Source organism: Podarcis pityusensis, assembly GCF_964106645.2.
Source record: "Podarcis pityusensis genome assembly, chromosome: 15".
Lineage (NCBI taxonomy): Eukaryota > Metazoa > Chordata > Lepidosauria > Squamata > Lacertidae > Podarcis > Podarcis pityusensis.
Window position 1 is genome coordinate 33,193,655 of NC_138040.1, and position 17,177 is coordinate 33,210,831.

General features: G+C 41.9%; 2 protein-coding genes across 9 annotated transcripts in view; one reads left to right on the top strand and one right to left on the bottom strand.

Annotated features, from left to right (window-relative positions):
* Positions 1-1,779: 1,779 nt before the first annotated feature.
* MSANTD2 (Myb/SANT DNA binding domain containing 2) lies at positions 1,780-16,159 on the bottom strand. The gene is given in 6 exon segments (XM_080982463.1): positions 1,780-3,577; positions 5,807-5,867; positions 6,744-7,002; positions 7,587-7,597; positions 7,600-7,630; positions 15,616-16,159. Coding segments are annotated over 6 exon segments (1,731 nt in total). The 5' UTR covers positions 16,132-16,159; the 3' UTR covers positions 1,780-2,724.
* Positions 16,160-16,260: 101 nt separating this feature from the next.
* LOC308463861 (uncharacterized protein) overlaps positions 16,261-17,177 on the top strand; it is a 74,089-nt gene continuing 73,172 nt past the window's right edge. For 6 of the 8 annotated variants that reach the window (XR_013979738.1, XR_013979739.1, XR_013979740.1 and 3 more), the window contains exon 1: positions 16,261-16,426. Coding sequence is in view for 1 of the 8 variants with exons in the window: in XM_080982676.1 (XP_080838802.1) it covers positions 16,417-16,426 (10 nt within the window). In the remaining 7 variants the exon portion in view is untranslated. The remainder of the gene's footprint in view (positions 16,427-17,177) is intronic. The other 2 variants (XR_013979743.1, XR_013979744.1) reach the window with 2 other exon arrangements.

Sequence of the window (17,177 nt, forward strand, 5' to 3'; positions counted from 1 at the left end):
CTTTGCTTTTTTTACTACATGGCTCCCTCTGCTGACAGAAACAGGAATGATATTCATTCCTGGGGACAACTGGAGATTTATAAGCTCTCTGGGGTATATCTTCAATTCAAAAGTGTTTTTTTAATGTTAAGGTGATAGTACTGCTGCTCTTGAGAAAGCCCGACCTGTGTCTAGAGGTTCTGAAAACGGCTTCCACGTCAGAAATACGCCTTGTGGGTTTGTGCTTCTATCACCATCTCGAGTAAGTTTAGCCACTCTTGAAGGACACAGATTATCTGGACCTTTTCCAACCCGGCTTCAGATCCGAGTTTGGCACAAAGCCAGTCTTTGTTGTTCTTGTGGATGACCTTTAGCGGGACAGCAAAAAGGGGGAAGGCAATCCCAGCGCTCTTTCTCAGCCTCTCATCTGCTTTTGATACCATCAAACATGGTTTTTCTCTGGGTTATATGCATGAGTTGGGGGGGGGAAATATGTGTGTACTATCTTGCATCAATTTTACATTTACTTGCAGGGTAAACCTTCTCTGTCTGCTAGCACAAGGGCCATTGCGTCTTATACATGGGGACGTCTTATACACAGAAAAGTACGGTAGGTAGGAACAAAACACTGGGCTTTATCCATGTGACACTCCAACAGGAAACTTACCCCCAAAATCAATTTCTCCAGTCTTTTGGGTAGAGAAATAAAGCAGGAAGACAGAGTTGTGATTTCATTCGCAGGTAAGGAAGCAATGTGCCTCTCTTTCCAGGTCTGGAGTGTTCAGGTATCCTATTCCTCAGTAATGGAGAATGTCTTTCTATTAAAAAGAGGTGATGTACCAAGTGCCAACACAACTCAGAAGAGAACTATGACTGGAAATTCTGGCTACGTACAACCCCAGAAAAGTGCAAGATTTCATGCTCCATGCTGATCCCTCACTGCTGATACTAGAAAAATGTTGTATGTCTACATGTGCTTTTTAAAAGCGGTATTAGTAGAGACATCACCTTACCAACAAAGGTCCGTATAGTAAAAGCTATGCTTTTCCCAGTAGCGATGTATGGGAGTGAGAGCTGGACCATAAAGAAGGCTAATCGCCGAAGACTTGATGCTTTTGAATTATGGTGCTGGAGGAGACTCTTGAGAGTCCCATGGACTGCAAGAAGATCAAACGTATCCATTCTTAAGGAAATCAGCCCTGAGTGCTCACTGGAAGGACAGATCGTGAAACTGAGGCTCCAATACTCTGGCCACCTCATGAGAAGAGAAGACTCCCTGGAAAAGACCCTGATGTTGGGAAAGATGGAGGGCACAAGGAGAAGGGGAAGACAGAGGATGAGATGGTGGGACAGTGTTCTCGAAGCTACGAACATGAGTTTGACCAAACTGCGGGAGGCAGTGGAAGACAGGAGTGCCTGGCGTGCTCTGGTCCATGGGGTCACGGAGAGTCGGAAACGACTAAACAACTAAACAACAACAAAATATCAACCAGTTCTTGCATCTCTCTGTTAGAAGTTACCACAAATTTCCACAGACCCGTAATTCAAGAATAAAGGGCAATTCTGAACCAAGCTCTAGTGCTTTGTAACTTACAAGTTCAGTTTGTTTTCAGAAACACAGTGATGGTACCTTGAACCCACAGACATCCTATCAAAGGTATTTACATCCTTACCTTCTGAAAGTACAGGCATTCTTGCTTTGTGCCAGGTGTGAGGGATGATGGAGCATAAATAACTGTCAAGATCATTTCTATGTCCAGGGAGACACCACCGAGTAAGAAACACATTTCTGAAAACTCACATGTTTGTTTGTTTTTATTTGGACTGACACATTCATTGTATGCCACAACTTCCACTGATCAATGAGGTTTTTAAAAAAAGAACTTTTAAAAAGCCGGACCTTGCCAGCAGCGTAATGGGGCTTATATAGTCACATTTTGATGAGGCATTAAAAAGGCTTACTCCCCTGGTCCATAACTTTCCCCTCCCCACCTCCCACCCCTTTCTCACAGCTTTGATTGTATTTGATAAAAGCATGGTATGGCAAAATGCATCCCAGCAGTTGAGTTACTTTCACTGCCACATAAAGAGGCGAACTAAATTTGTTTAAAAATGCCAGGGATTCCTTTAATGTAAAAAAATAAAATAAAATAACCAAAACCAAAAAAAAAAAAGTTGATATGGCAACACTACTAGTAAAGTGGGATACATCACAGAAACAGAAGTTTTTGCAGGCAACACTGGTTGGAAATAGTAAAAAACACTTGATGGGTGAAAAAAGTGAAATGCTAAATTATATACAAGAGGAGCAAAGGGTGGCACTGAAAAACAGTCTCAAGTGACTCCAAGTTTAAACTTGCCATTATCTATTGCTTATTTATTACATAACTGTAATAACACTTATAGAGACAAGATGTGTAAAAATGAGACATTGTGGAAAACAGCTTTTTCATATGAAACGCAAAGTGTACGTTTGTCCAACGTGGAATGTACCAACAGTCATTGTATTTACAGGCTCCCTTTCAGAGTCTTCTCTTTACAAAACCAGCTAACTGGCCCAAGGCAAGTAAGCTGTATATTTTACTGACTTGGGATAAGCATTTTGTAAAATCATTCGCAAGTGTCTTTTTTTTGTTCAAGTTCATTCAGGAAGGCTTATTTCGCCCAGTCCTGTACTGCAAGATTCTGTAAGACGCCCCAATGCCACAGAAGAGTCAAACCTGCAATCCTTATGAAGGACGAAATTCAGTTGTTAAATTTCAAGGGGTATCCAATGGCTTTTTCCAGACACTCTACCAAAGAGCCAGCAGAAAGGAAGTCCCTCTCTACTTCTACAAATTTGATGTAGATGGACTTGGGAGAAATTCCTGGGTCTACAATACAGTTTTGAGATAAAAAGCCATTGATTCCAACCCACTCTTTGCTGAAGGTTTTGGTGTTTGCTTGAAAATGTAAGAACAAGCACTGCTGAAGAGTTCTAACCTCGGCAATACCAAGGTAACAATATATTATTCGGGTGGATTCCATCTCGACTTTGAGCGACGCTTGTGACAGGGGCATATCTGCTTCCCCCAGTGTCTCATTTTCAGGGTCTTGGCTGACGCCCTCATGATCAGGAGACTGTAGTTTCTCATGACAATCTTCATAACCAATGGCATACAGACCAGGGCTCTTGGGAATACCCCCAGGTAATAAATACTGTACGATATTTCCACCTGTTGGCTTAGAGTGAGCAATAGGAATCCAGTCAATCTCCATGTGAAGCTCTAGGCACCTGGCTTCGCTAATAGTGATCTCTAGGAATTTGTAGTAAACGTTCTTCCAGTTCATTTTCTGTACCCTGGTCATTATGATCCTGCCCTCTGGTTTCTCCGAGTTGAAATATTCCCGGAGCCGCTTGCCAAGGGGGACTTGGGAACTAATCTCCGCATAGTGGTAGCGGATATCCTCCTTCCACCGTGTGTTGTAGCCAATGCCAAAAATGGCCAGTTTGTTAGAAAGATGCAGCCTAGAGAAGTCTGTCCAGCTCTGAAATAATTCCCATTTTAACTGGACGGATTCCAAGATCTGTACAATATTCTGCATCATATCACGCTTCCTTAAAGAAAAAGAAAAAAACAAAGTGTAAGGTTTAAGGCAGGCAATCAAGGGGTTTAGAATAAGGTTACCAGACATCCCCGTTTCCCAGGGACAGTCCCTGGATTTACAAATCAGTCCCCATACAAAATCCATTGAAGTTGAAAAGTGTCCCTGGATTCATTGAAAAAAATCTGGTAACCTTAGTTTAGAAGAGCACAAGAAGAGGTATAAGTTTTAAACACCAACTTTCATATGCAAGAACATGGGTAGGCAAACTAAGGCCCGGGGGCCGGGTGTGGCCCAATCGCCTTTTAAATCTGGCCCATGGACGGTCCGGGAATCAGCATGTTTTTACATGAGTAGAATGTGTCCTTTTATTTAAAATGCATCTCTGGATTATTTGTGGGGCATAGGGATTTTTTGTTCTTCTTTTTTCAAAATATAGTCCGGCCCCCCACAAGGTCTGAGGGACTGTGGACCGGCTCCCTGCTAAAAAAGTTTGACCCCTTTGCAAGAACATCTGGCCCTGGAAACACATATAGTAGCTACAGAAATTAAAAATGTTGCCCTGGATCTTTTTGAATATAATTTCATATAACTAACCTGACCGGCTTCCTCCAAAGGCATTTTCTGGCCAGTAAAGCTTATACACTGTGGAGAACTGTGGTGGTGCCTTAATCACCACAATAATTCTAAATGCACCATTTAAAATGGTCCTAGTGTTATCTAGCATAATTCAAAGAAAGCTCAGAGGCAGGGCATGGAGAAAGTCCCAGGTTTGACCTCTAGATAGCTCAGTTGGTAGAGCCTGAGACTCTTCATCTCATCGTCATGGGTTTGAGTCCCACATAGTGATCTAACATCTTTCCAAAAGTTTGTTACAAGTACAATTATCTTGGCTTATTCAGCAGCTTAACCTGTCTTTGCCAAATTATTTCAAAGGTGTACTGAGACCTAACTAGTAGTTACCCTCTTTGGTGTGGGGAGACCTCTAACTGGTGTATTACTGATTTAAATGGCTGTGCGCTGCCTGATAAACCCACCCATATGAAGACTACTGTGTCTGGCAAGCATTCCAGGGCATGAAAACAGGAATTTCCAAGTAGCTGCATTCAACAGAGTCAATCACACACGATGACACAATCCTACAAACTGCTACTTAGATAATAAAGGTGGTCCGGAGTCACCCTGGAAAAACAGGGTTGCACATGTCATGTTCCTAGGGAACAAGCAGATTTTGGAAGCCAGGACTGTGCACAACACAAAAATATGCTCTTCTCATAATCTCTTTTTAATATTTCCAGAAAATTATTCCTTCCAAGCAAGACTTTGCAGTAGCATGGGTTACTAGACTTGTATTAACTGCACTGGCCGCCAGTTTACTTCCAGGTGCAATTCAAGTGCTGGCTATTAATGGATGAGACCAGAATACCTAAAGGATCTTCTCTTATTGTACAATCCTGCCTGCCCAATGAAGTTATCTGGATAATCCTGCTTGTGTGTTGCTCTCCCATTTGAAGGTCTATTGCTGCGACTACATGAAACCTCTCCCAGTTGTGAGCACTCAGCTTTCAAAAATTCCCTGCCTCAGAAGATATGATTGGCCCAAATGACATTCTATTTCTACCCGAATGGATTTTGTGTGTCAGAGAGAGAGAGGGGGGTGGGGGTGTACAACAGAGAAAGAGAAATCAGGCCTTTAACCTGGATGTTAGTTGATTCTGCTGCTTCCCTCCTTCTGTCAAATTTTATCTGTAGCGTGTTTGCTTTTATTCTAATAAAAGGTATAATAGCTTGCAGGATCAGGCCAATGGCCCATCCAGTATCGTGTTCTCACAGTTACCAACCAAATAACTGTTATAACTATATTTTTAATGTGGGTTAGCTACTCTGAGTGGCTCAAATTTTGAACTGGACAGGATAAGAGTATCATTGGCAAACAAGTAATTTGGTGAATGTCAACTTGACTCTCCATCATCTACCTGAACTTGAGAAATAAAATGGGGTGGGAAATAAAAATTTAAAGTAAGAACATTACATAGACCAGTGTCTGGATTTCAGTGGGCAATATACACGCGGCTGATGGCTGTTATGTGTTACAGAGGTTAAAGACCCATTTTATACGAACGAGTTCTGAACAGAGAAAGCTTGAAGAACTTTATAGTTATTGTCTGAAGTTTTAGATGCCCTCATTCTAAAATCAACTACTGTCAGAGATTCCCAGGTAGGACACTCATAAATTACTCACTGGGATTCTTCAGAAGATTCCTGTTTTATCTTCAATGATTTCTTCATAGCAGGCATTTCATCTGAAAGATTGGGTTACAAATAATTGTTAAAAACAAAAACTTGCTACTTTTTAAATTTAAACGTCCTGACATATATTTAAATAGCACTTAAAAGTGCAATAAAAGTTAGATTTATTCAGCATTATGTACAGATTAGAGAATCACACTCTTCTTAAGAATAATACCAAGAATCAAGCCAGAAGGTCACTTTATTGAATATTTACATAAGGCAATTCTGCCCTGCTTATATTTGAAGATTGCATATAACAAACCTTTGCATCTGATTTAGATTTCCTGTGTACCACCAATTCTTATTTCAAGTAACATCAAACAGAAAAAACATTTCTGTAAAAACACCCACGTGCATCCATAACTATAAGGAAAATAACAATCAGCAAAACATAGGGAAACTTGCAATATCTAAATGCACTGTTTGAAACTCTCAAATGCTGCAGCTTTTGTTTCTCATGTGTGAGCTATTTTCTAGAAACGGGGGTGGGGGAGTGTTCCTGAGAGCTTGTGGGTACAGTGGCCAGTAGGGAAGCAAGTGTTAAGCCAGGCTTCCTCAAACTCAGCCCTTTAGATGTTTTTGGCCTACAACTCCCACGATCCCTAGCTAGCAGGACCAGTGGTCAGGGATGATGGGAATTGTAGTCTCAAAACACCTGGAGGGCCGAGTTTGAGGAAGCCTGTGTTAAGCCTACACAGGCAGAGAGAGGGAGACAGAATGAACCAAACTGGCCAAAGAAGTACAGCAGTCCTCCTCTGTGCATTCCATTTTCCTTATTTATAATGAGATGATTTAAACCTCTTCATCAAGATACACAATGGCAACAAGCAGCATATATGGCAGCAGTAGAATTATAGTTAGCAATGACGAAGACTAGTATTTCATACCTAACTCTTGGTCTCCTGACTGGTAGCAATGAAGGTCCTGACTGTGGTTCCCCCATTCGTCCTGCGAATATTCCTCCATAGTGCTGCCGTCTGACTCCAACTCTTGGTATAGGCCACTGCTATTGATAAGCACAGGCTGGCAGGGTTGAGAGTCCCATCCTCCTTGACCAAACACCTGCTCCAGCTGTTCAAAGGTGTAACTGCTTTTCCTTTTCCCAACGCCATGCTCTTTTACCCGGCTGTAGCACCTGCGAAGAGTCTGAAAGACAGAAGGCACCTGGTCAGTGTAAACTAGCTTACCAAGACTTCTAAATAAGCTACACAATTTTATTTAATCTCTAACTTTGGCTGAGCAAAGCTCTACCATATATATTTTACTATTTTTAACCAAAGCAGGATGCTACCAAGTAGCTTTAAAGCCAGGTTGAACTCTTGCAGCCATTTAAAGTTTCCAGCATACAGCACTTTCATTTGTATATTTGCCTCAAGAGCACAGCGCATCTAAGTGATCATCGTTTTAAGACATCAGTTTTTACTGGTTCTTGTCTACTACCAAGGGCTTTCCCTTCTTAGCCCCCAAACTTGCTGTATTATGCAGAACTAAATCCCAGTAAGATACCAACAAGCCCATAAGATGTACACCTTTACAAAGGGAGGAGAAAGAACAGCTACTGTTGTGCCCATAGTTTGGAGAAGATTAAGGGAAGGGAGAGAGAAAGAGAGAGAAACAGGAGTCACCAAAAGCAGACAGTTGGATCATCCCTTACTCCAAAAAGAAAACATTTAAGAAGTTTTAAAAAAATGTTGGCCTAAACTCTTTAGCTAGTAAAATATATTACTTACATATTTTGCATCCTTACTAACTCACTCTGTCTCTTGGGAAGCTGCTGAAATTTAAAAGAGGTGAAATCAATAATACTCTGAACTCCCACGCTCAAATATCATAACACACAGTACTACGATGGTCAGGTCTAATAATAAAACATTAAACCCAACAGTCTGCCCTAGATTCTGAAGCATCTTATACACCAAGCTTCACTCAGGTTTTGGCCTCTTTCATTCTTACACTTTGGCTGCAAGCAGTATGCATTACACAGCAGCAGCAAGCATAAAGCTTTACAAATACTTCCTTCTGGGTCTTCCTTCCTGATTTCCAGCTGCATACAACACCTGTTCTTTGGAAAACCTTACATCTGTACCTATTAACATAGTCTGATGTAAAGAGCGGGCTATAGGCAGAAAACTGACCACACACCGCATCACAGGGCACCCTGTTTGCAAGAGCAAGTATGCTCCATTGACAGAAAAAATAAAACAGGAAGGGCAAAAGCTGTAAGGATTTGAAGAAATTCAGTAACTCAAGCACCGTAATACACTCTTGTCTCCCAACCACTTTGAATTTTTATTCTTATAAAGTGTCACTTTGCCAGCTTCTCCTATCGCCCCAGTGACAATGCTGATGCTCATTTCTTAATCATGCAGAGAAGAGTTAATCAGTGCCCTAATGCATATTTGGAATCCCAGGAGCTGAAATCATGTTATTTTGCTGCTTAAGGCAGGGCAGCAACTTGCGCTCCCCCTCCCATCTCAAGGGATAGAGTACCCAAGGACACTTAATATAGAAAATCCCACAAGCACCTCCTCCTCCTCCTCGGAAGTAAAAATGCAACTAACAATATATTGCCCTTTGATGACACACAAAATGTGCTGCTTAACACACCATACTGGTCCTAAGAATGGTAAGTTTCATAATGTTAATTTCATACTGCTAACTCTGGAGATGTAAAGACAGGGAGAAAAAGACAGGGAGAACATTTTCTCTTTCTTTTAGAAAGGAAAAAGGCTAAATATATTTGAAGTGTTTCTAGCCTTCTGTTTAGTGCTTTTGCACACTTTTCTGATATTTTCCAGCAAGTTTCACAATCTGCTTACAGGTGTGGGGGAATTCTTTCAGTACTTAATCCCACTGGGAAGTCAACAGAACTAAACCCACCAAAATCCCTATACTGTTGCTTAACTGTGTGACAATGAGTTGATTCTCTAGCTAAGCAGCAGAGTATTATAGGAGACACTAATATGAGTTCATTAGAGATAATAAACGCTTTTATTAAATGTCAAGCTAAAACAAACAGTTCATCTAGCACAATTAGCCAAGAAGTCTTAATTTGATCTACTGAGGTCTTTTGGGAGTCCTAGCATTCACAAACACTTCTTCAAATATTTGGGGCTCAATTTAGCATTTCCAGGTATTTTCTCGCTGCTTGTTTCAATACCAACAAAGAATCCTGACTAGCAGCAATCCTACTGAGCATTCAGAACTATTTTAACACAGCCTACCTACTAAAATCCAGGGAAACAGGTACACTACTGGTGTGCGCACCATGTGAGCACAAAAGCACAAGTCAGAATTAAGTGCCCCCCCAGCTTATTCTACCCTTTGCCGCCTCCTACCCTACCCTACCAGCTGTTCCACCTTCAAAATCGATTCACCTAGACAAAAGCACAAATAGAAAGTTGCAACTCATTTGAGCAACCATGTTTGATGCCAGTTTGGTTCAGTTCAATTCCTACTAGAATATTCATGTGATCTTTTGCTTCCTCAGAAATAATTACGTTCTACAAAGTGAATCTGCATATGCTCCGCAAGACAGACCAAAATGAAATCACATGTCCTGAAACACTCTTGCTGTATGCAGACAAGCCCCAAGTACCCAATTTGTGTACCTCAGTACCACTAATTCCTTTGAAAATGAATCCCTTTCATTATTCCGGGCAAAAGGAGGAAAGTTATATCTAGAAAAACAAATGATGATAATAAATCAGGTATTAGATAATGAGATTAACTTGGCAAACCGTTATATAAAGTAACTAAGCAGTGTATTTTCATATTACAGACATTTCAAAGGCTCATCAAAGAAGTTGCCCAAGATCTAGATTAATGCTGCTCACTCATTACATAGCTGAATAGGTAATAGCGGTCCAATATATACTTCATGATTCCAGTAGATGCTGCTTTATTCAAAAGGAGAAAGATGATCAAATTAACACATTAAGGACAAACTTGTTTTCACTTCCAGTGTAGCCCAGGCCAGTAAATTTCTGCTACAAGTTATGAAGCATGTTGCTTGATTTAAACATATTTTGACTTTGAGAATGAAAGTGATCAAGAGCTTTTAAAACAAAGTTGAACCTTATTATTCATCCAAGCTTGTCCATCTTTAGCTCCTTTCAATGGTGTCATGCCATTTTCTATTTTTAAAAAGAGTTCTTTAGAATTTTAAAGTCCTTCCTTTCCCAAATATTTATACAGCACATGCATGCTAATCAAGTCTTTCTTTCTTTCTTTCTAAAAAGAAATGTCAGCTCATTAACTGCTGACTTGCTCTGCAGCATCAATTTGTTTCTGTAGAACTTTTTAGCACTTTCTTTGTGAAAAGCAGAGGCATAAATGTACCATGTAAAACCATTTCACTGATCTAACTCATTAGCTTTCTATGTCTTTCATTAAAAAATGAAGCATTGATCACCAGAAACTTAGAACTTTTCAGTTACATTATAATTATTTCAAATCTGCATACATTAGGAATAGTTTAATAGCTCCATTTGATGCTCTTGTTGAAATTGTTTAGAACAGTTGGGTGCCATCTCAAACAATGGCTGAAGATCTACTCAACAAAGCCTGTAGACAGACACCGATCTGCAGTGCAATCCTATGCATGTCTTCTCAGAAGTAAGTTTCATCAAGTACAATAGTATTTATACTCAGATAAGTGCTTTTGTCCATCGAGTTTTCTTGGCAGGGATACTGTAGTGGCTTGCCGGTTCCTGCTCCAGGTTTGGTTAAAACTCTCCACTATGACCTTTCCGTCTTGGGTGGCCCTGCACGGCATAGCAACAAGGCAGATAGTGACAGCAGTCACAAAATTAAAAGATGCCTGCTTCTTGGGAGAAAAGCAATGACAAACCCAGACAGCATCTTAAAAAACAGAGACATCACCTTGCCGACAAAGGTCCATATAGTTAAAGCTATGGTTTTCCCCGTAGTGATGTATGGAAGTGAGAGCTGGACCATAAAGAAGGCTGATGGCCGAAGAATTTATGCTTTTGAATTATGGTGCTGGAGGAGACTCTTGAGAGTCCCATGGACTGCAAGAAGATCAAACATATCCATTCTTAAGGAAATCAGCCCTGAGTGCTCACTGGAAGGACAGATCCTGAAGCTGAGGTTCCAATACTTTGGCCACCTCATGAGAAGAGAAGACTCCCTGGAAAAGACCCTGATGTTGGGAAAGATGGAGGGCACAAGGAGAAGGGGACAACGGAGGACGAGATGGTTGGACAGTGTTCTCGAAGCTATGAACACGAGTTTGACCAAGCTGCGGGAGGCAGTGGAAGATAGGAGTGCCTGGCGTGCTCTGGTCCATGGGGTCACGAAGAGTCGGACACGACTAAACGACTGAACAACAACAAGAAGAAGTTGCTTTTAGGATTGCAGCCTTAAAACTCATAATAGACAAGTAAAAGGAAGTATAACTGCTCATATATAAGTAGAATCTTCTGAATTTCTCTCCTTTGTTAAAAACATATAGCTCAGTTGGTAGAGCATGAGACTCTTAATCTCAGGGTTGTGGGTTCAAGCTCCAAGTTGGGCAAACGTTTCCTGCATTGCAGGGGGTTGAACGAGATGACCTTCATGGTTCCTTCCAACTCTACAATTTTCTGTAAGATTGTATGACCATTGTGTTAAGCAAGTTTAAGCAAGTATACATTCATACGTAACGGGCTTTAAATTATATTGACAACTGGGCAAGGTATTTGGAGATAGAATTATTTTTTTCAGTGGAAGCTGTATGATGCTGTTTAATTACTTTAAGGAAATTTAATTACTTTATCCAATGCTTTCCACAATGTAGATTGCAAGCTGGCTAAGGCAGCTGGTCACTCAAGTTCTTCAACTATAGCGGGTACCAGTGATACAACAAATCAAACATTACTCCCTTCCCTAGAGAACACAGCTTCCAGCCAGCATTATTGGGCCTGCATCAATGTGGCAACTGGTATCAAAAACATGAAAGGGAAACTTTTAATTTCATCTGAATCAAACTAAGCAATCCTGTTTTGGATTAGTCAATATTGTATCAATATAGCATGCAAGTAAAACAATATAAAAATATAGTAGGATTAGGCCACCTGCCAAAATACATGTGACCTCTTCCAACCTGCCCTGGCTAAAGTTACAAAGGTGCAAAATGAATGCCAGCATCAAAAATTGCTCACACGTAATGGTTATACCAGAGTCAAGATAATTGATTCAAATTGACAATCTGCCTTAAAGCCATAAAGGCGTGCCACCACTTCAGGTTACAGAGAAGAGAGCCCATATCATTAAATGCTCTTCTAGATACATACCTTTATACTTTCTGGGACAGACTGCCTTTCCCCACATGAGCCTGCCTAACTATTCATCTTTGGAGGCCCTCTTGACAGTTTGAAACCTAAATTGTTTGAACAGGAACAGGAAGAAGGGACTTTTTCTGTTACTGCACCCAGACCTTGGAACTCCCCCCCTCCCGCCAGGGAGGTTTATCTTACCTCCTAAGTGGCATACAAATATCATAAACAAACATTAGCCTTCCATCACAGTATGAATGCCTTCCTCTTCTGGAAAATCTTCAGTTGTTAGAGACTGATTTTATTGCTTGCCTACCAATCATAATTTCATGTAATTCTTCTGGATGTTTACTCTGTCATTTAATTCCTACAACCATTTTAATCCTTTATGGTTCTGTCCTACAACTTGCTATAACTGGTCTGAATAAACACTTATTCTGAAAGCACTTCCTCCTTGCAGGGCATAACTGCTTAACCAGCTTTGCACGTTTACCACATGCACTACTTACTGGCTTTAAACAATTTCTGACTCTTGCATGAGAGTAGCCCACTTACAGCAATCTTGTGATGCTTAAAAGAATCATGTAAGTTCTTAAGGGCAGGCTGTCTAGAGGATGCTCCAACGTGAAATTAAAGTGCTTGGGACTAGGCTACCCAACAGATTGCTTTCTTCCATACGTATCTATCAAAACCTTAAGATCCCCTACAGAGGCCCTGCTCTGGATGCCCCCATCAAATGAAGTGATGTAGGTAACCACCTGGAAAATTGCCTTTTCAGTAACAGCATCCTACTCATGGAATAACCTTCCTCAGAGAGGCCCACTCAGCTTCATCTTTATGGTCTTTTGGGTGCTAGGTTAAGACCTTTCTGCTCATCCAGGCTTTTAAATAACTTAGTCTGGGGTTGTTGTTTCTCTACCCCCTTTTAAAAAATGTCTTCAACATTGAGGGTACCCAGTATGGAGAGGTCTATTGTCTCTACATAGCTTTTGGATTTGGTGTATATTATTTGTATATTGTATTATTTGTATTTATTTGTATATTATTCTTGCATTTTTTGTCACCTTTTCACAAAAAGTGACCCAAAGCAACTTACAAAATACAAACATTAATACAAAATAAAAAAATCAAAACCAAATCGAAGACCAAAAACAAAACCATAAAATATATTTTAAAAAGCAGTTCTAATGGTTTAGTAGGTGCATTTTCACTGTTTTCTATTTATTTACTGTAAGGCATCTAGAAAGATTTCCCCATGAACCACTTGAAAATTGCTTACTGGTTTTCTGCCTGTTATAGCAATTGTAATGCACTGTGCTAGCAGCTGCATGATTTTTAATTATATTTTCAGACACACTTGCAACTACTGGTAGTCTGGAACAGTTTGGGAACCCCTGACCTAGACAACTTTGTGTTATGGGGCAACATACAAACTGTCATAAAGATTAATACTTGTCTGATAAAGGTGACCGCTCTGTGCCCACAGAACAGTTGCACTGCCTGTACAAAAGGCTGTGGGTTGGTGGGTGGATGACGAAACGGCCCAAATACAGCATCCCAGGATATGTGCTGCTGCTGCTGCTCCTGTATCACTTCCATGATCACACATGTGGTTTTCACTAACAAAGCTGACAGCACCAGACACCCTCCCCTTATCTTAGTATTAATAGCAACAGGTTAAAATTAAAGGAAACTTATATTCAGCAGCACTGACTCAAAATAAGCAAAATACAAGTTAAGTCAGTTAAAATGGCATCCTCTTCAATATTAGTCAGAGTGAAGAGGAAAATGAGAAAACTTGGGAATATGAGCAAATTTAATTTGCCATTATACTAATTCCTGCTACCTTTCCCACCTAATAAGAAAAACTATTAACTGAACCAACAAAGTTTCACTCCAGTCACTAACAAATTTCATTATTCAGAACCATTTATTCTCACACTGAAAAATAAGGAAAACTACATGCTTCTTATGCTGGTTAACTCTGATTTGTCAGATACCACATTCCCAGAGAAGACAACCACTAAACTAGGAATCTATATTACCCAGACTGCAGCCTCCTGTTTTTAGCTCACACCCTTCAACTCTGGCCTTTATCTTTCTAATACAGTTAAGGGATGGGGGCCCACCCATTTTGCCGCTGGCACAGAGCCACTTCCTTTGTTACCTTAAGGACCCACACTTAGGAAGACATTACCAAAAAACTTGTCTAGCTATTCTAGAAATTTGATTCCTTGTTGGATTCAGGAATTAGAAAGGACTCACAACCTACTTCCCCGCACCAATTCACAACAATACTTACTCCATAAGATGCTGCCGTTCAGCTAAAAAGTCACTCAACTAAACAGAAACATAAATAATATTCATTTTTTAAAAAGCAATATGTACTCTTGTAACCTGGCAGAAAATGGAAACAGATGATTTGACTTGCATGAGATTTAATTTGCTTGAGACATTTTTGCTTTGAGTTCTACTGGCATTCCACATGAATTTGTCCACTTGCTTTCCAAAAGCAAACATCCTTCAACACATTCACTACTAATATCCCTTTTTAATGCCGCATAATAAAACTAATGTCCAAATACCATGAACAAAACTAAACCAAGTCCTCAAACAAACCTGTCATTTAGAAAACATTTACTATACTTGAACAGATAAAGCTACCACTGAATATTGCTCGTCACCATTATGGCACACAACCACCAATATAAATTTGGTCTGCTAAACTGTACAGAAAACACAGGAATCCAAATTGAACCAGTTCCTAATATTTTTCAAGCTGCGGAATCTTATCTTCTGGAAGAACAACTCTCAGCCTTGCTTCTCATATCTAGAGCTGTGCTGCCTGTGATTCATTGGAGTCCTGCTGCCTGTGGCAGATAACTCAGAAAGTGGGAACTCAGCGTGGGAACTCTTTCGTAAAGGGAGCATCCTGCTCTTGAAGGAAAAGAAGATAAAATAATAGCCTGTGGCCTTGCCAACCTCACAAAATCTTTAGGAATCAGACCAAAAAAAATATTCATTCAACTGCTTGCATTGCTGGATAAGATGGTGCTGCCTTGTTTTCTCCTTTTAATGAGGAGTTGATTACATGTGATTTCTTGACCCCAATTAAGTCCAAGAAAGCAATAAATGGACTGTCCCCAGCCCCACACTAAAGCTAATTTAGTTGGTCGCAACGGACCAGAGAATGACAAAACCAAAACGGGCACTAGGGGATGAGTTTTGTTGGCTGTCAAAAGCTCCCTGGAGAATCAACCGAAGGCTTACAAAGCAAGCCCGAAGGAAGGGCAAATTCTTTCCTCGGCCAAGACTTAAGTGCGCTGGGATTTCCAAGGAAGAAGCGGCCCGCCAGCCAACCAACCACATGGAGAAGTCCCCAAGCTATGAGCCACCCTTTTCAGGGAACGCCCAGGTACCTCCTCCTCCTCCTCCTCCTCTCTCGAGCATCACTTGCTGGGCAAGCGGCTGCGCTCCGTACCTTGATGCGCTCGCGGCACTGGGACGGTGTCCGCTCGTAGCCCAGCTCGGCCAGGGCCCGGGAGACCCGCTCGTACATGGCGGGCCCGGGGGCCTTGCTGCCGAACACGGTGCCGGCGCCCTCCAACTGCTGGTACCGCGCCTCCACCAGCCGCTCGTTGCCCCACACGGCGATCAGCGCGTTGGTCTCGGCCGGCGTCCATGACACGCCTCGGCAGGCGGCCGCCGTGGCTGTGCCTCCGGGCGAGAAGGAGACGGACGGGGAGGCCCCGCCGCGGCCCCCGCCGCCGCCGCCGCCCCCCGAGCCGGCCCCAGTCCCCGCCGAGGTAGCCGCGGCCACGGAGCCCGGCCCGGCGGGGCCTAGCGGGGAAGCGCCGCTGGGCGTGGAAGGGTCGGAGAGGCTAGGGTTGCCGTCGCTGAGGGCCCCGGGAGAGCCGGGAGACAGCACCTCCATCTTGGGGATCTTCAGCGGCGGCTCGGCGGCTGAGAGCTGTGAGGAGCCACAGGGCGCCGCCATATTGGAGCTGCGGAGCCGAGCGGGCGGAAGTGACGGTCGGAGCCCAGCGGGCGGGGCTTCCGCCAGGCGGTGACAGCCAACAGTGGAAAGCGGGAGAATAGTGCGGGGGGCGAGTGGGGAAGCGAGAAGGGAGCCGCGTGTTGTGCGCGTGCGCGTTAGGGAGAGCGTTGCAGCGCGTGCCGCGGCAGGAGCGTTTTAACGGTTGTTTTAACGGTTAAGAGGATGAAGGCGGGAAAAGGCGCGTGAGGCGCGTCAGGTGAGCCTCACCTCAGGAGCGGCAGGACCATGTTTCGAAGTAAGCGAATACAGTGGTACCTTCAGTGCCGTATAAGCTAAACAAGCTGTAGCTTCTTAGAGCCCCACTCTCTTGCCCCCCCAATCACTATTAACATACTTAATTGTATTTCAGTTCAACAATTACTTTGATAAAATACATATTTTGTTATGTGGCAAATGGCTTTAGATCCCTATTGGGTACCTAAATTACCATATAGCATATATTCAACACAAAAAAGCGACAATTTGTTGTTGACAAAGGAGAGCTGGACATATAAAGGGCCCTATTACTTTCAGTCAAACCTAAATCCGGCCTCGTCAAACCTAAATCCGGCCCTGGTAATTTGGTTCTGAAACTTAATCTATTCTGGAAGTCCATTCCAAAACCAAAGGGTTCCAAAACCAAGGCACGCTTTCCCATAGAAAGTAATGCAAAACAGATTAACCTGTTCCAGACTTTAAAAAAAACAAACTAAAACAGAAATTTAACATGAATTTTGCGATCTAGAGACGATTGATCCATAAAATGAAAGCAATAAACAATATACTGTACTATAAAATAAAGATAGTATTGTAGATGATTTTTTTTTTAAAAAATTCTTACATGCACTGATGATAGTCATTGCTTGTGGGCCTTTATCCATTTCCACAGTCACACAATCAGTCAGTAGCCGAACTGGGTTCCATGCAGTGACAAAACAAATTAACCAAAAAAGCCTCAAAAATGCAAAATAAATTGTAGCCTTATGAGGCTTTGCCCTCGGGTGGGA